General features: G+C 39.6%; 1 protein-coding gene across 2 annotated transcripts; it reads right to left on the bottom strand.

The window, feature by feature from the left end:
• Positions 1-10876: 10876 nt before the first annotated feature.
• On the bottom strand, positions 10877-25086 carry umad1 (UBAP1-MVB12-associated (UMA) domain containing 1). Of its 2 annotated transcripts, none has more exons than XM_023280106.3 (4): positions 24935-25086; positions 21986-22074; positions 16771-16856; positions 10877-11858 (listed from the first exon to the last, which is right to left on the bottom strand). In XM_023280106.3, the coding sequence occupies exons 1-4, from the start codon at positions 25030-25032 to the stop codon at positions 11583-11585; spliced, it is 549 nt and encodes a 182-aa protein (XP_023135874.1). In that variant the 5' UTR covers positions 25033-25086; the 3' UTR covers positions 10877-11582. The 2 variants fall into 2 exon arrangements, with proteins under 2 accessions (XP_023135874.1, XP_023135875.1); XM_023280107.3 differs by lacking the exon at positions 24935-25086 and adding an exon at positions 24761-24928.
• Positions 25087-25113: the final 27 nt, after the last annotated feature.

Genomic DNA, 25113 nt, shown 5'->3' with positions numbered 1-25113 from the left:
ACCCTTTGGTATGGCCTAGTTGGTCAGGGGTTCACCCAACATAAGTCCAAGCTATGCCAGAACTACCTTAAGAAAAAAGAACAAGATGGTAATTTTGAAAACATGGAGTGTTCAGCACAGTCTCCAGACTTAAACCCGATGGAGCTGGTTTGGGATGAACTGGACAGAAGGGTGAAATCAAAGCAACCTACAAGTGCCACACATTTACAGGAACTTCTGCAACAGAGTAGGAAAACATTTTCTGGAGAATATTTGATTTCCATTGTGGAAAGAATGCAATGAGTGTGTTCAGCTCTTATATCTACCAAAGGTGGCTACTTTGAGTGAAAAGTTTAGAATACATTTTGGTTTCTAAATTAATTTCATTTATTTGCTCTATGCTTTCATTTCAGAGTACTATGAGACATTAACATGCAGAATTAAAAAAAAAAAACAGAAAAATTGAGTGTTCTAAAACTCTTGACTGGTAGTGTACTTTGCCAAAATATTATCGTGTAAATTTTTTGTCACAGTCTGTAATACAAAATGAGCTGTAATGGAACAGACAGGCTTAAAATCGATTAAAGAGAATAATACCTAATATTTAGTTGCAACAACTGCATCAAGCCTGTGACCCATTGACATCACCACACTTTTGCATTTATCTTTTGTGATGCTTTTCCATGCCTTCACCACAGCGTTTTTCAGTTGTTGTTTGTTTTGGGGGGTTACTCCCTTCAGTTTCCTCTTTAGCAGGTAAAATGCGGCTCGATAGGGTTTAAGTCTGGCGATTGATTTGGCCAGTCTAAAACCTTCCACTTCTTGCCCTTGATGAATTCCTTTGGTGTTTTGACAGTGTGTTTTGGGTAATTATCTTGCTGGTATATATATGTGTGTGTGTGTGTGTGTGTGTGTGTGTGTGTGTGTGTGTGTGTGCGTGCGTGCGTACGTGCGTGCGTGTGTGCGTGCGTGTATATATGATGATGTGATGGTTTATTTTTGTTCAGTTCTGAACACATCAATGACATTATTACAACATTTTTACACCTGGATTGAGAAAGTGGTGGTAAAACTAACAGTTGTTCATCCCAATATTTCTCAGCGTGGAAGTTGCATTTTACCCTCTGTTTTCCGTTTAGCCTGAACTTTTTATTTCTTACCAAACTAGCAATATTGCTCCTGCTAATCATTCTTCTACAGCAACAAATGATTAAACATTTCCTTTATAGACAGAGCAAATTTATTTGTAAAGTAAGCTGTCATCCACAGTCACAGCCACAACCATACATTGGCAACATCAACAGACAACTCAGGGAATAACATGGACAAAGAAAGATTTTAGTGGGAATCAAGAGGCATTGCAGGTTGAGGAAATGAAATTTGATTATGTACATACAATCAATTAATTCATTGTTTAATTGTTCATTATTTCAGTTTCTTGTACATTTCTGAGTACATTAATGTCTGTACAAATGTGTTTCCTCTTCTCAGAAAAACATCTTATTTTACAAAGATTTCATTTACAAAATAACAAAAAATAGGGTGCTTTCAGCTAAATTTTGTGATCAGTTAAGAACATAATTCAGTGAGCAGGACTTAAAAAGAGATACAATTGGTCTATTGCTCTCTTTGTAAGTACTCCTCACTGAGTTTTGTGTAAAATGGCTAAGATGAATTTCCTACATTTCTACAATGTTTACCAGCAATAAAGCACAAGTGTTTGTAACTTGACTGATGCAGTTACTCTAAAGTCCAACATCAAAACTGCCATTCAAATAAAGGCCAAGACTCAAATAATAACCAGAATGAACAAATGAAGGCTAGGGGTTACAGCTAGTAGCTGGTTTCATTACCATAAAAAAAAGCAACATTAAGCAAACGTGAGTGAAAAGGGAAGGCTTATAAATATTCATACTCATATTAAATTGTGGGTTTTATTGGCGGTAGCTTAACAATCACAAAAAAAAAAAAAAAAACAGCAGCTGGTCATGAGTGAATGGAAAGTATGACATTCCAGTTTGGCTGACTGTTGAATTAGTGCTGTGGAAGCTGCAGAAAGATAGCAGATAAATATGGAGGAAGTGCTCAGATTTTTATTGAGGTAAACCAAGGCTCCACTCTGGCATTTTACAGTTTATCAGCATCAAGGATCAAGCCATTGTTGAATTCTAAACAGTGACAGGTGTCTGCACATTATGTGGTGTATCATATAAATAAAACAGAGTTAGGACTTGTGGTATCCAGAGCATTCACTGTATGAATACAAAAAAGTGTAATGTAGCTTAACCTTTTCAGTAAACAATGTGTACAGTACATGCTGTCATAACTCACAACATGTAAATGATGAACCAGCTTCGCAATGACATAGCTAATGTAATTCATATTTGATCTATTACATGCCATAAAAAGTAAGACAAGAGCCTAAACCTGGCAGAAAAATATGCTGGATTAAAATAAAAGGCAATATTCAAGGAGCAAAAGTGTGATCATTGGTAAGGAGTGTCAGTTGTAACATAGTCAAAACATGGTCTTATTGCTACACATATTGTTGAATAATAATATAAATGGCAGCATGTCAAATGATTACATAAAAGCTGTCATTAATTAAAATTGTCCATTTTCACTTTATTGTTCAGTTCCCACATGTTGCAGTTCTTGCATAAAAAGACTACTCCAAAGATTATAAATAATAAGATTTAGGTTTAACACAAATGGAGTGAAGATTTCTTTTTCCTTGTCCAAGGACTAAGCTTTAAATGAAGTTATTGCTTTATCATCTAGGTTCCCCACACTAAAGTGCCCTAAGATCAAGTGGCAGCATGAGGACCATGAAACAGTAGGAAATAAAATCTATCTTCTTTTGAGGGAAAATACTTAAAACTTTTCTCTTTGATAGGGTTTACAATTAGAGCTGGCTCAGGGTAACTTAAACCGTCCCTCAGTTATGATGCTTTAGGTCTAGACTTGGAGGATGTCTCATGATGCACTGAGTGCCTCCCACCCTACTCTCCTCTTTTTCTCTTCCGTACAATTATACACCATCATTTCATGGCACTAACTTTGTGTCTTCTTCCTGTCTTCATCTTCACCCCAACCAGTCAAGGCAGATGGCGGTTTCCCTGTAGATGTGTTTGCCAGAGATTTTTTTATTTGTCCTTCCTGGTAAAGGGGAGCTTTTCTTCCTTCCCAATGTCGCCAAGTGTTGCTTAAATGGACTCCAAAGAAATCTTTGGTTTTGTTGGGTTCTGTTTAAATTTTAAATAAGTCTTCGCTTTACAATGTGAAGTACCTCAAGATGACATGCAAGTGAATCTCAAATAATTACAATATTCTGAAAAAAGTTTTTGGTCATAATTTCATTGAAAATTGTAAACTTTCATGTACTCTAAGATTCATTACTTGGGATTGTACAATCTTTGGTTTGTTGGGTTTTCTGTTCTCCTTTATAATTCGTAAGGTCTCTGCCTTACAATGCTAAGCGCTGTGAGATGACATATGTTGTGAATCGGTGCTACATAAATAAAATTTAACTGAATTGAATTACATGCGGGCTGCACAGTGGCGTAGTGGTTAGCACTTTCGCCTTGCAGCGAGAAGGTCCCTGGTTCGCGTCCCGGCTTTCCCGGGATCTTTCTGCATGGAGTTTGCATGTTCTCCCTGTGCATGCGTGGGTTTTCTCCGGGTACTCCGGCTTCCTCCCACAGTCCAAAAATATGCTGAGGTTAATTGATTATTCTAAATTGCCCGTAGGTGTGAATGTGAGAGTGATTGTTTGTCTATATATGTAGCCCTGCAACAGACTGGTGACCTGTCTAGGGTGTCCCCTGCCTTCACCCGAGTCAGCTGGGATAGGCTCCAGCCCCCCCTGTGACCCTAGTGAGGATTAAGCGGTGTATAGATAATGGATGGATGGATGGATGAATTACATGCAATGCAATATATATATATAGAACATATGAAAGTTTACCTTTTTGACTGAACATGATACATACTGCCAAATGAGACCTCAGGCTCGACCAAACACCTGATGTTACAATAATGCTTGACTACAGTTAACTTGCCAAGTCAGTCCTTCCAGGATTTCGCGGGAGTTTTCCGAGATTGTTGCAGCCGAAAATGCCCGAATTTCGCGGCAGCTTTTCTAAAAAATTGCGATGTAAGTTGCGATGTTTTAAACTTATTGGTTGCGATGAAATTGCGGGAGACAGTGACAGTTGCTAAAAAGTTGCATTTCTTCAGCTTTTAGAACATGTTTCAACATGGTAATTTACAATATTTATTCCAAAATTAATTATTTCAGGCTCCAACCCATTTACACAAGCTGGCATACCACGGTGGGAAATTAGCACCGGCCAGATTTAACATGAAGTGGCTGGTAGATTTAAGGCACAAAATAATCATTTACTATGAATGAATCATATTGGGACATATCTGTCAGTGGCCTAAAAAGTTAATTTCACTTCCTGGCACACCAGTGTTCACACACACGCGCTCAAAGTTTGTCACGTCGATTAACAAGAAAAGCATTCAAAGTAGAGATCGACCGATATGGGTTATTCAGGACTGATACTGATTATTAGTAGTTAGAGGAGGCCGATAACCGATATTTGGAGCCGATATTCATTTGCAGTAAAAGTGTAAAAATTGGCATGAAAAAATTTGAATAATGCAAACACTGAACTTCATTTAAATGCCTAAAGCATGTTTATTTAATCAAACAAATAGAAAATAATAGCTCCAGAAGTGCATGAATTTCCTAGACTCAGAAGCATCTCTTATAAAGTTGAATAAAAGCTTAAATAAATAGCTCCCTGAAATTTTTCCACATTAAATACAGTAAAATTTAAATATAACTATAATGACTTATCTTTGTCATTAGTAATCTGGGGGGACAAATTGACTGAGGTCCATTTTTGACTAATTCTGATTTTACCTTTATATTTCACCTTAAAGGGCTGCACAGTGGCGTAGTGGTTAGCACTTTCGCCTTGCAGCAAGAAGGTCCCTGGTTCGCGTCCCGGCTTTCCCGGGATCTTTCTGCATGGAGTTTGCATGTTCTCCCTGTGCATGCGTGGGTTTTCTCCGGGTACTCCGGCTTCCTCCCACAGTCCAAAAATATGCTGAGGTTGATTGATTATTCTAAATTGCCCGTAGGTGTGAATGTGTGAGTGCTTGTTTGTCTTTGTATGTGGCCCTGCGACAGACTGGCGACCTGTCCAGGGTGTCCCCTGCCTTCGCCCGAGTCAGCTGGGATAGGCTCCAGCCCCCCCCGTGACCCTAGTGAGGATTAAGCGGTGTATAGATAATGGATGGATGGATGGATTTCACCTTAAAAACTGTTGATCTTGCTTTGCTTGGTGTCTTTTTTTCAGCACAACCTCACCTGTGTGATTCTACAATTATTTATACATTTTTGATATAATGTATGAACATACTTGACCTAATTGCAGAAAAAATACAAAGTCCGAGTAGGAAAAAGTTCGATTTTTTTTACTGTGGACACCATAAACATGTGTAAAGAATCCTTTTCAGAACTTAGAATGCAAATATAAATTGTTTATGTCATAAAATAATGTGCAAATTTAGCAGTCAACACAGTTATATACCACTATTTGCACTAAAATGCAGGAAATTTTTAGGCACTTTTCCACAACTATTTACATCAGGAGTCACAATAAAATTTTACATAAATTAATTTGTATGGGGGTATTATTGTAGCAAAACTATTTGTCAATGCGAATGGAGAGTTGTCTGTCTGTATCCCAATCCGTGTGTCCGAAATGAGATTTGTCAGTGTGTAAATGAATTTGTCTATGCGAACTGAGATTTGTCAATATGAACCAGAATCTGCAAAAGTCATATGAAAATTTCTCTGTCTGTAATTAGGTTTTCAAATGTGTAAAAAATCTGCTAATCTGTATTAAAATTTGTACACGTAGTAAGATTTGTTCATGCGTACAAGGAGTTGTCCATGTGTACAAAGACATTCGTAGTTGAAAAGTTTACACATTCGACTACACAACTGCTGGAAATACAGTAAGCATGCTTTTCGCTTTGCTTTTTATTGTCGTTTTGAAACGGCAACTTGACAATGGCTTACTACTTCTGTTGTGTCACTTGAGAAGGAGAAGAGAGATAAAATACCGGAGAAGGGAGGCAGAAGACCAAGCTGTGTACGTCGCTACATCATTGCTATGTGAGGAGCCAAACATGCGCAGAATGACCGGAATTAACTAAAGCAGAATTAACTGTGTACATGAATAGAAGGTACACAGGAATTAGTTTATTCGGAATTAACATTGGAATAAACCAGGTAGTTTATTGGGAATTAAGTTTATTCGGAATTAACTTTTTAATTCGGAATTAAGCGTTTACAAGGAGATTTTAAAGCGGAATTAACTTTAATTCTGAATTAAAGAGGAATTAAAGGTCTCGTAAACGTGGCCATTCACAAAACTCTGCAAGGCTGATCCAGTCCGATGCAGTGCCTTAACTTAGCAAATTCTGGAAGTTACTAAAAATTAACAAACTATTTGGCACCTTTGCATTTCCGATGACACTGATGGGGGGTTTAATGCAGCAGCTGCACTGGGTGGAGGATTACTGTCTGCACTGAGATTTTGTCTGATGAGCGTGATTAGGTTTCTGGCCACAGACTCCACACTCTTCTCTGCAACCTGACCCTACAGAAACAAGACACACATGATTTATCCCATATAAGAAATACAACAAATGCAAATACAGATAGTAGATAATTACTGTAGTCCTAACACAATGGTAACAAACAGGTTTTCAGGTAAACTTATCCCTTGTTATTTCTTTTATTGCTATTACCTTGCTGCAGTTATAGGAATGCTGAATCCCCATCGCTGATTTAAATGATCTAATAGTCTAATGCTTTGCTTTCAAGGCAAGTTGTCATGACTTTATACTGTGACTCTCACTCAAAACTGTCTCAGCGATGGAGGACTGCTAACATGTGGCCTCTAGCTAAATACACTTGTGACTCCTAGCTTGCCGCCTAAGCAGCAGCAACTATGTTTTCAGCTAAGCTTGCTAGTGCTACTTCATGAAAAGAGTTTGCTCAGCGACCTATAAACTCAGCAGATGTAAGTTGTTCACATGTACCTGTAATATTATATTTTTAGAAGGCTCAGCAATAGCCTCCCTAAATATACAAACTGCAAAAATATCAACATGTACTCACTGTGTGCGATCGGGACTCCATCCTGTCCACACGCTGCCCCACAATGTTGCGAACGCTCAAGACTCTGGGGCATAGCGCTGCCTAATGGCTTGCAGACGGCAGGAACTGCTGAGGTACAGGGCAGCAGAGCGGAACGCAGCCAGCATGAAAGAGCCTGTGAGCCTGAGCTCAGGGAGCGGAAACCCTGATGTTTCAGATACGAATCTCACTCACGACAGAAGTGTGGCAAAAGTCATGTGTAAAAAAAACAGCCAATTGTGAAGCCGCTTGACTCGTAACTGGTGATTTGTATTTCCAGCAGTTGTGTAGTCGAATACGTAAACTTTTCAACTACGAATGTCTTTGTACACATGGACAACTCTTTGTACGCATGGACAAATTTTACTGCATGTACAAATTTTAATACAGATTAGCAGATTTTTTACACATTTGAAAACCTAATTACAGACAGACAAATTTTCATATAACTTTTGCAGATTCCGGTTCGCATTGACAAATCTCAGTTCGCATAGACAAATTCATTTACACATTGACAAATCTCATTTCGGACACACGCATTGAGATACAGACAGACAACTCTCCATTCGCATTGACAAATAGTTTTGCTACAATAATACCCCCATAAATTTGTGCCACTCCAAAAAACCTTTTCTGTCCACCACAGTCTCTACAATGCCAAAAACAATAGAAATGGGCTTTTTACGACCATGGGGAGAATCTGGAGTCCTGGTGTTCTCCATTGTTAGAATATGTTTGTTTATTATTATTATTATTATTATTATTATTATTATTGTTATTATTATTATTATTATTATCATTATTATTTTACATCTGAAGCAAAGTCATTTTCTGTGCATCTTGTGTCTTCTCTGTGTCTGGCAGAGAGAGTGATCTGCGGCCAAAGCCAGTGAAGGACCTGCTGCTCTCTGAGTGGAGCTGCGAGCTGCTCTCCCAAAGAGCTGTAACTATCCCCCGACAAAAAAAATGATAGAAAGTTCCAAAACCGCGCTTTGGCCATCTCTCCTCTGTATATTTCTAAAATATTCCACTCTCTTACTAGCAACACAGACACGCTTTCACTGGGAGCATGTCTTTGCGACCGCTCCCATCCCCCAGCCGCTGCAAGTGTTGAACGTCTTGTCCCAGGTGCTCCCAGCAGGGAGTCTTCACAGAATCTCCCGTTTAGCCGTGCATCATACAATGACGCACGAAATGCGCTCGTCTAAAGTTCACTCAAAAGTACAGTGTTTATTATTGATCATAACTCTGGTTTTACTTGGCCGATCAACACGATTCAAAAACTGGTAGAAAGTTCAAAATCTGTACTTTCGACACAAGTTTAAAGGGAGACTCGTCGACGCTTCATCTTCCTGCTTCGTTCGATTACGCAGAGGGTTAAGTAATTCACAGACATGTCAGGAGGTAATGGGAGTTAGCAGAGCTGCCGCTAATGTTTACTCCGTTCTTACGTTATTCTGCTGCTCACTGTAACGTTAGTAGTAGTTGTGAGATGTAGAGCACTGGGATGTTTAGTACAATTTCGGAAGAGTTTTCTGCGTTTACCTTCAACACGTTTTCTCTCTGGAGCTTCTCACACGAGAAAACTTTCCCTCTCTGCTGTGGGTGTGTCTGTGTGTGCGTGAAGGCAGCTTCAGATTCAGAGGCTCTGCCTCTATAGCTTAACCAATCAGAGGGTGCGGGGTGGATAGTGCTGGAGACAGAAGGCAGGAGAGAAAGAGGCACGGCTGCATCTGAACTGAAATAACCCAGTTTTAAATTGATTTCTTCATATTGGCCCGTCGGATTAAAAAAAGGCCGATGCCGATATATGTCAAATTCCCAAATATCGGCGCCGATAATCGGCCCGACCGATAATCGGTCAATCACTAATTCAAAGAGTGCAATACTCCACCAAGACTGTTCATTACCTGACCTTGCGCTGAACACAGACGTGTGTTATGCATGTGTACATATCACGTGACGTAAATATGCAGCAGGCGGCAGAAATTGATGGAACTCAGAAAACCCCCCACAATTTAACCAGTTATTCCTTGCATCATTTCCGATCTGTCCATACCGGTGGATTTGTAGCATGATCGCAATCATGTGATCATCAGCGGGCGCTGAGGCAGCATTCACTTGTTGCCATGGTTATTGTGTTATCAGACGCCGTGCCGCTATCTCAATAGGAAATCCTTAAAAAATCCGTGGATCCAGGCTTTAAGCCGCATCACTGCCAAAATCGAATCACTTGGTCCTTGTGTCATTTCTGACCTTCCCTGGAAATACTCACAAACAGACATCAAACAGGAAACATACAAATCCCTTTTAAGGGATTTGGATGATGTCTGTTTTTGAGTAATGTTGCTAACAGAGGAAGGATGCACATATGCCGATCCTCACATAACTCCGCTGTGTTCCTTGGCGGAATAACTAATCTAACTTCCCTTCATTCTTTCAGAGCTCCAACAGATCTGGATGCAACAGTTCCCATCACGGTGATTTGTCTGGTCTGAGGTCTGCTCGTTTCAGCCATTCTCCTAATATATTTCGTAGTAGAAAAGTATTTATCAATTGATGATGTTTTTTTAATTAGTTTTATTAGTTTTATTTGTCCTCCACCACAATATTGCATGGATGTAAAACTGTTTATTTCCGCTTTGGTGAAGAACATCAGGGAATTAATTGTTTTGCACGGTCTGTAGCAGTATTTTTTGTTGGTAAATGAGAGACATTAGAATGGGACATATCTGCATCTTCAAACCATAAACGAGGAAGTGAATTCGGTGTGTTAGGTTTGTTCTGAGGACTGCTATGATTGGTGGAATTCACGAGGGGCTGGCCAAAATTGCAGAAAAGTTGCGGTGATTGGACAAAGTTGCAAGGTCGCGCAGAATTCGCGAAGATTGAATTCGTGCGACCGCATGTCATGGTCCCTCCCTCCTCTGTATTACGCCCCGGGCGTGCTGACAACTAAGGCCGATGGGACACAGCTGCTGCTGACGAGATCCCTCGTCAGCAGCAGTTAAAATCCGACTCACCCCACCAGTCTCCGCTGGATCATTGTTCTTGCTGGCTCCTCGCCAGCCACTCCGCCCGGGTCGGCTTCGGTTCCGGACTACCCCCGCCTGCTCTGTCCTGCCCGGCTACCAGCCGGAGCCCTGGAACTCTCCTCAGAGAGCCCGGCCTGTTCCCGGAGCTTCCCCCCTCTGTCCCTGCCTCGGCTCCCCACCGCCTTTTCTCCGCTGCATGTTTGCAGCCCCAGCGCGCGCTGCCTCTGACTGTCGGCTTCTGAACCGGTGTGCGGACCCCCTGTTCGGACTTATTGGTTGTGAGTCAGGCCGTTGTGTTTTGTTTTAGTTCTTAGCCCATGTCGTGGCAAGTTATGTTTATTCTTAGGTTTGATCTCTGTTTGGGTTTTGCCAAATTCGTTGATTTTTGTATGGAGTTTGGTTTGTTTTAGTTCACTCAGCCAGTGCCTTGTGTTTCTTTGAATAAAGTTCTTGGTTTTGAATCTGTTCGCCTCCTGTGTGCCACGCTGGGTTCAACCCCCCTGGGCCCTTGACACCGCAACATCACGAATTCCTGGAGGGACTGCCAAGTTAATGCACTGCATAGGCTACAACTCTAATGCTATCCCCTCAGGTGTGTCTATTTGCTACAAAAAAAAAAAACACACACACAAATAGATGCTGCATGTTCCAGATGGGTAGCAGTGTTTTAGTAGGCAGGTAATTAAACGCATTTTAGACAAACCCTCTATTTGGCAGAGATGAGCAATTTCTCAACATCCAAGACAGTTTAACAAACTCCTTCATCCAATTTTGACCTGCTGTACTGTGTACAACAGTTGTAGCAACTCAGACAATTTGGGTGACTGCTTATCTCCTGTCTGACCATATATGGTCAGACAGTGACTGTTCACAGATCTATCACAACACCTTAGTTGCACCCACACTTGACTTGTCACGATGACTAAACCAATCTTGATTCAAATCCCATACATGCAATGAAAGTAAACAGCAGCAAACTGCAATCAAAGTGAGAGTGACACACTAAGGAGGAAACTCAGGGCATAGTTACCAGAAAAATGTAAACTTTTCACCTAAAATAGTTGTGCCTAGTCAAATTTGATTTCATTTCATTTTACGAAAGTGGCTCTACATTGAAAGTACACAATGGACTGGAAGTTAATTACAGAAGTCCAGAGCTCCATCTCTATACATTTTTAAAATCAATGTAGTTTTAATAAGGTTTGACTGGTTTACATAGTAAATTTTCCTGTTAAATGCTGTAGAGCTGGAATTACTTATGTAATCCAGAACTGGTTATATTAGACTATCAGCCAGGTTTCCCACAGTGTGAGCTACTAATCACATTTAAATTTTTTAAAAAACTAGACATTATGAAGAACAGAGTTCTCTAAAGTGAAATCGTACTGAAAATTGGCCAAGTTGTAGTTTATGTCACGTGATAGCAGTACATCAGGGATAAAAGTGAAACCCGCCTGCATGGCCTGGACATGAGGAGCCAAAGTGAAGGGGACATCCCCCAGGAGATCCGAGAGAGTCGAAGCAGCTCCTACCAATGGGGGCCCCACTACTGGACCCATATTAGGTAAAACTGTAGGGAGCATTGGGTCAGTAGGTTGAGCTGGAGTTGGGCAGGATGACTGCAAGGAAAAGAAGACATTTCTTGTCAGTGTACAGAGGAAAAACAGAGACAGATAGATGTATACATACAGTCTCTTCAAAAAGTTAAATCAAAAACTGAAATCTCTCCTATATAAAAGCACGAAGATCCTTAATCCATTACATTGTCAATGTTCTTTTGGCAGCCATTACAGCTTCCAGCCCTCTTCTTTAAGTCTTTACAAGCTGTGCACACCGGATTTTGTTCAGTTCATTCCATTCTTCCTGACAGATCCTCTGAGTCGGGGGTTTGGCTTGGCCACTCATGGACAGTCAAAAACTTGTCCTGAAGTCACTCCACAGTTGTCTTGGCTGTTTGCTTCTGGTCATCTGGCCTCTGTTTACGGTTGCATGCTCCTTAGGTCCCTGCTGCCAGGAGGCATGATTCTGCCAACACCATTGCTTCACCATGCCAATAGTATTAGCCAGATGGTGAGCAGTAACTGGTAATTGTCAGACACAGTGCTTGGAGTTGTGTCTAAAAAGTAAAAGTTTCTTTAATCAGACCAGAATATCGTATCAGTACTGACAGAAACTTAATATGTGTAATCAGCTGCAACTTTGGATTGTTGCTTCCAATTATACATGAACTTTTGTTTATAAAAGAAATGTCCATATTTGTCCAAAAAAAAAGAATAATTCTTTAAACAGCTTCCTGAAGCTGTATTACCCATTAACCTTCTTATGACCAATTACAATTAATTTCAACTGCTGACTGAGAAGCAGTCACAGAAGAAGGAAGCTCTTCTGTGGGGGTGGGGGGGTGGGGGGTTCCCCTTCTGTGCTGTCTTCAACGAGTGAAATGAATGCATCTATCTACAGCATGAAGTGCCATCCAATGAGTCCTGAAATGTTTGGCAGAATATCAGCAGACATTCATGCCTGAAACATTTCAGAATTCATCCTGCCTTCTCTTCCCATCATTCTGCTACAAGTTGATCTTTATCTCATCTGTCCATAAGATGTTGTTCCAGAACTTCACAGGCTCTTTTAGATGTTTTTTGGCAAACTCTAATCTGGCCTTCCTGTTTTTGAGGCTCACTAATGGTTTACATTTTGTGGTGAACCCTCTATTCATTCTAGGGATGTCTTCTCTTAATTGTTGACTTTGACACGGATAATCCTACCTCCTGTAGAGTGTCATTTCACTCATGACATTCATTTCAAATCCACTGCTGTGATGTACAAAGCCGAAATACTGAAAATTTTGTCAATGTCCAAATATTAAAGGACCTGACTGTAAATTTATGACGAACATGCATATGTTTCAATCATTCCATCATGGAAAACAGTTGCAAGAGTCAATGGAAACTCAGGGCTGTCATGATACGGTCTTTATTTGCGTATGGAAGCTACAATTCTACAATTTAACAATTTCATTCAGCAGACCCTTTTATCCAAAGCGACGTACATCTGAAAATAGATACAACACAAGCAAGGATCTAGTCAGGAGAAAACAACCTGGATAAGTGCCATTTCTTTAATGCTAGTAGCTGGCTATTGGTTGACACTTAACCAATCAATAATCAAAATTATTCTGACAGTACACCAGCTCGTAATAGGGAGAATGCGATCTCTTTTAATCCTTCTTTACTCAACTAAAACTAGCTTCTACTACTATATATTGGTAAACTGCCTTAGTGGCAGTTCGCTGTGAGAATCACATTTCATTAGGTTGCATTCAATATATTACACTACCATATTTTAATCTATTTTATTCAGCTGACGGTAATGGACTAATTCTGAGCATGACTCAGTTTGAAGACATTGTAGATTCTGCTGCTGTGTGATGGTGCAGCTAATAGGGTCTAAGAATAGTATTGTTTGTTTAGCATGAAACACTGTCTCAAAGCAGATTTCAAGAGTTGGATGTCTGCTGGCAATGCTGTCATAGGCAGGGTTCTGGAAGTCTTAGACCTTAGCAGGTAAGGCTCAGCTCCAGTGAGCTTCAGCCCAGTTAAACACCTGATCTTACCCTTTCTGTAGCAGCAGGCTTTTCGTCTCATTATTGACTGTGTCTGTTCAGAATAGGTATAACATTTCTGTCAATTGATGATCCGACAATGCTTCAGGACAATTTGTTTTAAACATATCCAAACCTTAAGATGAGCTAACGTAAACAATGTGGGAGGGACTAAAGCTATGACCTGGGGTCCGTTTCACGAAGCAGGTTTAGTGAAAACTCTGAGTTTGTTAACCCTGAAATGAGGGAAACTCAGAGTTTTCCGTTTCACAAAGGGAGGTAACTCAAACCCGAGACAGAGGAGTAACTCTAGCCTGTTTCACAAAGAAGGGTCAGTTACCGTAGTAACAGACTCTATGAGTCTAACCTGGTCGGGACCAGGTTTTTCTCAGTAAACCTCGAGTTTCTCTCAGTCTCCGCCCTCTTTCAGTCACACACGCCATTTCATTTCCTCATTCATTCAGTCAGCTGGCGAGTTTTGGCGAAGTCTAGTTCTGCCGTGTGTCAAAATGACGTCCTTTTATTAACGATCCAGTAGATGAAGGAGCAGAATTACTGCACAGAGAATTAAATATTCGTCAGGAGATTGTTATCAGACCGCGCATAGATGTTCTCGCATTTCTCGACAAGTATCTTTTAGAGCGGTATCGTTTCACGTCACAGTCCATAATCTACATCCAACTTCATCCGTCCTTACATTTACAACATTACCAACCACAGTCATGCTCTCACATCCCAGCAGATATTGTGTGTTGTGCTGCAGTTCTTTGCAAATGGAAGTTTTTTTTTATATAATGTAGGAGATGCAGAGCACTTCAGTAAGACAACTGTATACAGTACGGTCAGAAATGTGTGTCTGGCCCTGAAACGACTTTTACCATCTTTGTCGTTTTCCCTGGACATAAACCTGTCAGAGCCATCAAGGCTCTGTGTGTGTGTGTGTGTGTGTGTGTGTGTGTGTGTGTGTGTGTGTGTGTGTGTGTGTCTATATATATATATATAGTTGGCTGGGTAGAAGTCTTTGTTAGTTTAAATAGGCTTAATTATTTAACAGAACATGATATGGATGCAGACATTTAGGCTGTGTATGGGATAAAACCACTGCACAGTCAAACAGCCACTTAATATTTAGGCTACTTTACAATGTAAAACATGATCAAAATGAGGTAGCTCCATGAGATTATGCCGACTTCTTACCTGTTTTAAAAATGTTTTTATATTTCATCTTAAGCTCCTGCCTCATGCGCTTCTCCCCTGCAGGATTGCACTTAAATGAAATAACTTAATAGTCTACTATTCAAACAGTTTCCCCCTGTAATATTATTGTGATTTAAACTTACGCATTGACCCAGGCAGCAATGTTCTCCCACACCATCTCCCTCTCTTTTGCAGCTGCAGGTGTTGCACTTCTTTCTAAAAACGTGTTCAAACTCGCTATATAAGCGCATTAAGATTTCCAATTCAAACGGTGTAGTCCTCCGCTTCCCCGTTGCCATGGTGACTCGTCGAATCGGCGCTCCATTGATGCTGGCTTTTCAGAGTTGTGGTGCACGCGCTTAACTCCGGGTGAAACTACTCCGAGTTGATTAAACCAACTCAAATCAGCCGTTCTGAAACCGAAAACTCAGAGTTTTCTATCTCAGAGTAGATCAACTCAGAGTTCAGGGTGAAACTCAGAGTTTGTTGAACCTGCTTCGTGAAACGGACCCCTGTCCTCTGAGGACAGAAACAAACAGCTGGGTGTTACCTTGTGTGCTGAGCTCCAGCTTTTGAACCAAAGTGAATTATGCTGAAATTATTCTTAATAATAAGCTCCAGTGGGCTGTCAGTTGTTATGGTAGATACTGGACAAGTTATAGACCAACACAGGCAAAGGTGTTATGAGTAACTGTAGGTCACAAAGGCTGATGCAACAGCTGATGCCAATCTCTCAAATTTTTACAATACAGTGTTTGGAACTGCCTGTCAAGGAAGCTGACTGTAATGTTAAGCTTAACATTTCAGTTTTGGACCACTGGCCACACAAAAAAGCTATTTAGACGTGTCAACTTGGAAATAATAACTCTTCACCAGTCACCAGATGGTTAAATTAACCCTTTTCCCTAAGAAGGTGCCTGTACATGAATCAGACTATAAGGGTAGTAACTATGTGATTGATGAGAGCTCTGCTTATGGGCTGACAAAACTAAAACAATCAACTAAAAGAGACCAAAAACCTTAGGTGAAGTACAGAAATAGTTGATAAATACCTGTGGGTTCATCCCTATGATGTAAAGGTTTCAGTGTAGCGCCATGCAAAATTATGTGTCAAAAAAATTTATGCATACGCTTTTTTTCAACTTTTACTGCTTAAAGACAAAAAAATTAATTGCAGGTTCATTCATTAGGTAGTGTAGCAGTTAAAATGGAAAACAATTTCCATATAGCTGTTGCTGCATCTCAGTGCTTGCTGTTGCACGATGTGATTAAAACTGGAGGGCTGAGCTGCTCACTGTGTGAAATGTAGAAGCGCCAGGATGCCATATGCACCAAATGTGCAAGCACATACATAGATAAACGCACACCAATGTCCACACAAATGCACTTAATCAAAAATCAAGTAATGAACACGAAAGTAGTAAGGCTCATAAAGTAAATGAACAAACCAGCATTGCTGCTTGGCTTCTGTGTCAGCTCAGTGTTAAAGCTAGCGTAGTGAATGGTAGTGGCATAATTTGACACGCTGGCTCAAAGCCCCCTGCCCTCCTCACAGCACCTGTCAACATCACAGCAGTAGAGATTGTTTTGCATGGACCATGCAAGACAATTCCAGCTGGGATGCACACAGCTGCTGGTCTCAAAGCTGACACAGTGGACAGCCAGGCCATTTTGTGTGATAAGATGTGTTTGATTAAGGTGTTTCGCAGGACTGAAAACCTCAACAAGCTCACCCTTGATGGCTGCACTACGACATTTGTTGAAGGCTGTGTGATGTTCATGATCTGCATCTTCTGCCTCTGTTCTTCAACTGTCTCTCCTGCAGATGAAAAAAAGGGGGGAAAGCGGACACTTTACTGAAAATACATACTAAAGGAACAAAGCTTCTCATCAATTCAACTCATACTGTTGTTTTTATTATTAAACCTGTATTTAAACAAGTAGTCCCACTGAAACTGCAGTCTCTTCTTTAAAACAGGGAACAAGAAACACTCAATCAGGCAAACAATCAGAAATCACAATTAACACAACTAAGATGCGTCATGAACAACAATTACAAACAGTAGGTTTGGAGATCCTTCCCATTCAGTTCTGCAAAGGTTTGTGGGTACATGGGGAACATCAAGGGTTCAGTAGCTGCCAGATCATGTTTCACAGTTACAGAACCTACATGTTTAAAGAGATGTCAGGTAGTTTGGAAAGTGTAACAACAAAGTTTTGTAAATTATTCACATAGGATGAATATTTTTTCTTCTCTATAGGGAAGTCCATTCAAACTTGTTGTACCCAAAATGGTAATGTGTCTTTAGTGATAAAGCATAAAGTTACTAAATAGTGTTCAGTAGCTTTATGCTTTATTTTATAGTAATGACGGACTGCATTTGTATTGAAGCCAGCTGAGGGCAGACAATAAAGTGCCCTGGAGATCCCTGATTCAATTGGCTGTTCCAAAAGCCTAATTTCTCAAGTTTTTCTCTGACTTCTTACTTTCAGTAACAACAAACAAACATTTAAAATGCTTGTCAAAAACGTAAAACGTTTTCAGAAAGGTGCAGGTATGTAAATGACATTTACACACTGTTTTGTGAAACTCATAATTTGCCTGAATCTTTACAATGGAGGTGGAGTCCAACTTGAACCAGCCAAGTGTTAAATTGACAGAACACACGGCTAAATACAATGTGGCCAATGAGCCTAACTAAACCTTTTACTGAGTAAATAAAACCTCTATTTTTTTTTGTATTTCTCAGTAATATTGTGTATTTATTCTGTAATCTTGTCTATTAGTCTCTCATTTCATTGTGTAAACATTTTAATGACTTCATTTTTCTCCTTCTTTATAACTCCTTAGTGTCTACCAGTCAGACTTCTATTCCTTAATTGTTAAGCGCTTTATAAACCTATTTTTGTGGCTGAAAGTGAAATTGATCCACATATAAAGACTATTATTAATACTGTTTTGAAATACTATACTAAAAACTATAAGAGTATTTCAAATTATTAAAAGCGCCATAAATACTTAAATGAGTGACCTGCTCTTTGCATGGTCTATTTGAGCACTAAATAGCCACGTATCTGTTATTTAGTCATGCACTGGATCGTCAGTTTAGTTTTGGACATCTGTTTTCTTCAGTTTAAATCTACCAGAAGCTACAGGAGTAAAAAAGATAAACTCAAACTTAAGGAGGAGTGCATTCTGCCGCTCTAAAAAGTCTACTCAAGCTCTAGTGAAACCTCAGCTATAGCATTTTTTTGGTGCTATATATGGGACCCCTTGTCATTGTTGACATGTTTGGGTTTATGTTAGTGAGCGGTGAAGTGCTACTTTTGAGGTCATCTTCGATAACAGAACATTTTTAAATAGTAAACAGGGAGTTTACATTGAATGTCTGTGAGCTCAGTTGGTTGTCTACATCTGAAAGACAAGGTCTGGCTCTAACACTCGTTCTCCTTTGTCAAAAAAAACATGCAGCTCTTGACCATCTGTGTCTACTTCACCAGCTTCTCCAATTAAAACTGAAACAAGGATTAACAGCAAACAATACAGCACTTCTCTGGGAGATAAAGTAGAATAAAGCTTGATTTAAGATCAACCATGACCTATGAGGTTTATGTAAAAAAAAAAAAAATAAATTTAAAGTTAGCTTGATCAATACTAAAATGGAAGTATTCATTAAAACGCAGTATTCACTGAAGTCATGTCAAATAAAACAGGTCACTGTGAAAAAGTAGAAAAAAAAAAGCTCATCAGCTTGTTATGCAGTATTTATTATGGCCAACATTAAAGCCTAACTGTCAACTTAATTTGATTCCAGGGGTGTTAGAGTAATTGTTATATCTGCTGCCTATGTGTTAAGATGATTGCTATGACATCAAAAAATATGGAACTTTGATAATGTGATACTTGGTGGGCATATATGGTGGTACCTTGAGAGCTCCATACCTTTATGAGACCATGAGATGTGAGTATAGGCATCATGGGATATGATGTGATGTTACTGTTCCCAATGTCAACACCGAGTTACAGTTACAAAACAAAGTTACACAATGAGGAAATTGTGAAATCTGTGCTATTTCAGATTCTCTTACTTTGTGCTGTGTGATCATGAGATAGAGAGCAGCAAACCAGTCCTCTTTCCATTTTTCTTCTTTTGTGGTGCTCCCTTTACAGTCATATTATATCTCTGAATAAAACTATATTAACATGCATAAAGCCTTTTACTAGTTACTACTACTTCTGTTACTGTTTCCTGAAAACCAGCTTGCATCCAGCTGTTTAAAAAAATTACTGCCTTCAAATATACCAGTGATTCTCAAATTTTTTCTGTCGGGCCCCCCTTCAGAGGACAAAAAACTTTCGTGCCCCCCCCAATAACTTCGTGCATATATATATATATATATATATATATATATATATATATATATATATATATATATATATATATATATATATATATATATATATATATATATATATACATATATATATATATATATAAACTGTGAAAACATGAATATGCAGGGCTGTGTTATTTTATCTGATTCCATTTTGTTGTTTTTCACAGTAAAGATCAGGGGTGTCAAACTCATTTTAGTCCAGGGACCACATGAATCCAATCTGATCTCCAGTGGGCCCCGAGAGTAAAATCAGAGCATAATAACCTATAAATAACCAAAACTCCAACTTTTCCCCTTTGTTTTAGTTAAAAAAAAGTACATTCTGAAAATGTTCACATTTAATGAAGTATCTTTTCACAAAATATTATGAACCTGAAATTTCTTAAAACAAGTTCAATTTCAACAGTAGCCTATTATGCCTCAGTTCATCATTTACACATGCATTGTAACTGCCAGATAACAGTTTATCTACAAAAACACAAAACATTCAGTCACAGGTATCTAGAACTGAACAATCTAGTATTTTACTTCATGATCAGAACAACTTGTCAAGTTCTAGAAATTATTTTAAATTTACAGTTTTACAAATTTACAATTTACAGTTAATGTTGTTGTGATTTTTATCATTTGTAAAGTCGTCCCGCGGGCCGAAATGGACCGTCTGGTGAGCCGGTTTTGGCCCACAGGCCGTATGTTTGACATTGCTGGTAAAAAATAATCGGAGGAGATGAGCCGAGTATGTGACGTGATCGAGTACGCTGGTGTTCCGACTGCACATTAACGATGCGTTCTCCTGTTCTCAGGAGTCTGTACTTCGGAGTCTGAACGGCCAGTGCATATACCATAGATATATACAGAAGATCATTATTATTATTAATATATATATTTTTTATATCTATGGCATATACAGTCTATGGGCCAGCACAATTTCAGTATTGTTGTACGCCGCGAAAAACAGGCCGACGTTAAAACAATAGTTCAGCTAATTAGTTCCGCGTTGAAGGACCTTTTCCACCCAGTCGCCCCCCCCCCCCCCCCCCCCCGACATGCCTCTGCGCCCCCCCAGGGGGGGGGGCGCGCCCCACTATTTGAGAAACACTGAAATATACCATCTTTATTAAAGGTCTAACCCATAATTAACCAAACTAATCCTTAGTTCTGCATCACTAATATCTCTGGAGTGACTTTTGGGGGTGCTTTGATCTGTAAGCTGTCAGTTCTCTAGAAATCATTTGCTATGTTATGGCAACTGTACCCATTAACATGGTGCTACAGCCCAATCCGAAACTAGCTACTATATACTATAGAAAGTGTAAAGTTACAGCCTCTCAGAAACATCTACAGAAGCCCTGTGTGTTTTTCTGTGTTTCATATTGGGGCAATGAGTTCAATGACACATACGTATTTAAGTATGAACAGAAATATGTACATGTTCACTTTCAAAGTCCACATCTGTTATGCAGAAACCATGAACAACAGACAGCTCACTTAAGACGCAGAGACGAATCCTGCCGAGTTTCCAGAACTGCTTTTTCTGTGGTTGCACTCCAATAATAGAAGAATCATGATCAGGAGCGCAGAAGACCTTATTACATTAGCTGTCAATATGTGTTTGGTTAAATGCTTTGTCAATGCATTTTCAGTCTATTTTTGTTGATGTGAGTAAATTTTGCGTTCTGTAACAGTATGGCCTTTATGTCACATTTCCACACCATTTTGTTTTGCTCTATAAGGGAGACTATGCCTCCTACTGTTCAGCACAAGGAAAAGCATTTTTTACAGATGGATGGAAACTTTACTCCAGCCAAGGGAGAGAGACTAAGTTAATCAGCTTTTTGCGGTCCAGTTTTATGGAATATGCAAACACACAACAAATAATAAATAGCGAAAAATATGTGAGGAGTTTAATTAAGCATCATTAAAACGGATAGTCCACTGAAAAAAATGGCAGAGCTGCCTGACTGCAAGATCCAAATCCTCTGTCAAACTTTTAGTTTGGTTTTCAGCGTGGTAGGTCGACACCCAAAGTTTGTTGTCATTTTTTTACTGCGGCTAAGAAAATTGTAACACATAGGTAGCGGAAGGGGGAAGAATGCAAACTGATATTATCAGCCAATGGCTGGCTTATAAGCTTTACACTCTCAGAAAGTCTGCAAGAGTATGCATGGACTTATAGTTGGTGCCTGCAGCTGTCCATTTGCGTGTCCACACTGCATCATAAACAAGGCGCAAAGCAGTGCATGCTAGAGAATATCACAAATAAAGAATAGAACATAATAACAAACTCCATTTAACATTCTGTCATTTTTACAATTCCTCATTTCTAGATAAATATTAAAATTACATGTTTGTGTCATTAGGAACATTTTACTCTTCAAACTAAAATACACCAAACTAACCATCTAACTTACCATGCTTACTGGTTCACACTGCTTTCTACCACTGTCTGCTTACTATTGCAACAATAATTGTGAGCAAGTCTTTTATACAAAGAACAGAAGAGAGTCCCGAAGTGTTTGTTTCATTTTAGTATGAACTTATATTTCTCACCAATGATAACAAAGCCCCCATCTACTTCCTTGTCAGATGTTGACTTCTTTGAGTCCTTGCGGGATCCAAGAAAACTGAACATGATTATCCTGTGTCAACAGAAGAAACCAAAAGTTATCGTGCAGTCACTATACATATCACATGAGCTGCTTGTATTCATTTTGTCACATTTAAATGCCACTAAAGTGAATAGATTAGTTACACTCAAAGTTCAACTGTTAGAAAAGAAAAAATGTTTTTGCTGCTAAAAATACTTGAGGTTTTTTTTCTCAAAGCTGATGTCATAACAAAAAGTGACCAAAAACTGTTGTCTAATAATTAAAATTGGATCAGCCACATCACATTTGTCTACAACTGCTTTTATCTGAGTCAAACATTGATAGCATGCAACCACACAGAATTTAATCTACGTGGTGATAGGTATGTCTTTGTGACTTAAATCCAAAGAGCTTTAGGAAAAAGCAACTGGTCTTCTTTTTGGGCATAGGAGCTTCTGCAGAAATCAACAGGACTCCTCTTGTAGGCTCGAAGATGTTTCACCTCTCATCCAAGGGGCTTCTTCAGTTATAACTGACTGATGGGGAGTTCCAGAATATGTAGTCACTCCAGCTCATATGGCTAATAGTCCATTACCGACCCAGGACTCACATGCCTCAAAGTGTGAATTCTTGTCAAATCAGCAATCATGGTGATGGAGCATGCCGGGGTACAGAACAAAGAATGTGGATCCGCCAAGTCAGGAGTGACTCAAGATGTTAACTATGGCAAAACCTTCTGGAGAGAGACCTTATAACTGTGTTGTAGGTGTTTGATAAGTGGTGTTGCAGACCCCCTCCTCTGTTTAGAGATGGTTGTTCCAATTTGACATGGATAGCTTCCTTTACTCCTCTGCCTACCATCTTTCCTCTCTGTCCAAAATGTGTTCTCAAAGGAATCTCCCTTATCCTTCAGATGCATGTGAACTGCTGAGTCTTCAAGAACCTACAAGACGTTCAGTTGATTTCTACCGATGCTCTACACAGACGTGTCCGTTTCAAGTTCTTGAAGTGCAGCTAGACTTCCTTTATAAGTTCTTGAAGACTGTATATCATTCAAAAGGCTTTTTCAGTTCTAGCTGATGTTTGAAGATTTCCAGATGTATAGAATCACTCTAGCTCACATGGTTGATGGCTCATTAACAACTCAGGGCTCACATCCCTCCAGGTGTGAATGGGTCATATGTTGTTCCCCTTAAAGCTAAAGCTAATGCTTTTTACATTCTCCACGTAAAGGTTAGCCACAATGGGTGACACTGGAGAGCCCGTGGGACAGTGGAGCATCTGTCTGTAGAAACCTGCTTAATATTTGAAGTATGTGGTGGTCAGGCAGAAGTCCAGCAGGGCGCATACCTGTCTAGGGGTGCTATTGCTTAGTCAACACTGGCTCATATGTGGGTATGCATACAAAAAGTAAAGTGACATCAAATAAAACTTAAGAACCCCTGCTAACAAAATAGGAGGTGTTTGGTTGTGATGTGCATTTTCCAACCAGTAGTGCTAAGACAGTTGCAAAGGTGTTTTACAGTGTTGGAAGTGACAGAGTTAATGCTGCTAATGATGAGTCAAATGGAGCTCCTTCTTTGTGAATTTTGGAAGTCCATATATGCATGGTGTGTTTTCTCAAGGATACAGCTAGTGGTATGAAGGACGGGAAATGCCTTGTTCTTTTTCCAACTGTAGTAAGCAGTCTATAACCTATTTTATAGTTGGGTGTGGGGTCTTATCTCTGGACCTCATGGGTGGTATTGTCACTGAGCAATGTTGTTATTTTTGTGCAGTAGTTGGCTGTATTGAGTACCATTGTGCATCTTCCTTTATCAGCATGCATGACAGCAATATTCTTGTCTTTGCTTAGTAAAGCTACTACTCTCCTTTCCTGCGATGTTAGGTTAGAAGGGGGTATTTTAGCACTGTAATGTCCTGCTGTACCTTTCAACCTGAGATGTTCTGCTGATGCTTCGGAAAAATTGTTGTTTCTAATGGCTGATCCTGTGGCTCCACTACTACTGACTTAAATGTTTTTTGCAATCAAACCATTGTGACTAAACAAGCATTTGCAGTTTACATCGTTATTAGGCAACATAGACTTAGAATTTTAGGCAATATTTTGGTATTGTTTCTGTTGTTTAGCACATCTACAGTTGAAAGCGATACTGTAACTGACAAGATTCAGAGATGTTTTTGGTTTTTTTAACCCGCTGAAAGGACTTTAAAGGACTACTTGATTTCGTATAATGCAATTTTCCCCTTGCCAAAAAGTGACTGTATCTTCTACATTGTGACTGAAATGTTGGTAATACATCAGAATGACTTAATTTCCTTCACGTTTTACATTTTAAGCTTACAGCCCATATGATAATTGCAAAACTATCATCTGTTTGAGTCAGACAAATGCAGCTGGATACGGATAGAAATTGGCCAATATAAACATATACATTTAATGAACAGGCTGCGCGCGCTCCCGCGGATGATCGCTTCCTATTTCGACAATGACAACAACATTGAAAGCAGTTCTACCTTTACGCTAGTTAATATTCCAGCATTTGATTTTAAAAAGTTACACAAAGGTCCTTAAAGACGATAATGTCCTCATGGCCGGAACTGTTTTTACTGCATATCTCAGCCTGTTCGTGGTTAATGACACTATAAAATGCGGAGACTTTGGCTGTGGCTGCAAATTATTCTTTAACAGTCAAGACAACGCTAAGCCTCAACAAAGTGATAGCGACGCTCTAACCTTCGTCCTGCTTTGTCAAGTTCTCAGTGAGGTGCTGAAGTCAGTTCATCGTTCTGTAGGATTTGATGTCCTGTTAGTTTAGCGTCATTCGGTTAGATCCAGTTCAAAGTGCTAGTTTCGCTTAGCTACTGCACATCACAGAATATAACCTAATAAATCTTCCGTCGGTATTACCCGTGTGTTTTGACGGTGAAGGTCCTCGCCTCAGTGAGGTCCGTCTTCGTGTAGAAACTACAGATGACAACTAGAGTTCCCTTACACATTAGCAGCATACAGCGGAACTGCTAGTGTTTCTTGGGAAGACAATAATGTACCACAACGGATATGCCGTAGAGTTGGAGGCGTTTATTTTA

This window comes from Amphiprion ocellaris, chromosome 15 (assembly GCF_022539595.1).
Source record: "Amphiprion ocellaris isolate individual 3 ecotype Okinawa chromosome 15, ASM2253959v1, whole genome shotgun sequence".
Classification (NCBI taxonomy): domain Eukaryota; kingdom Metazoa; phylum Chordata; class Actinopteri; family Pomacentridae; genus Amphiprion; species Amphiprion ocellaris.
The sequence above is the reverse complement of the archived record's forward strand: the minus strand, read 5'-3'. Positions and strand labels throughout refer to the sequence as shown.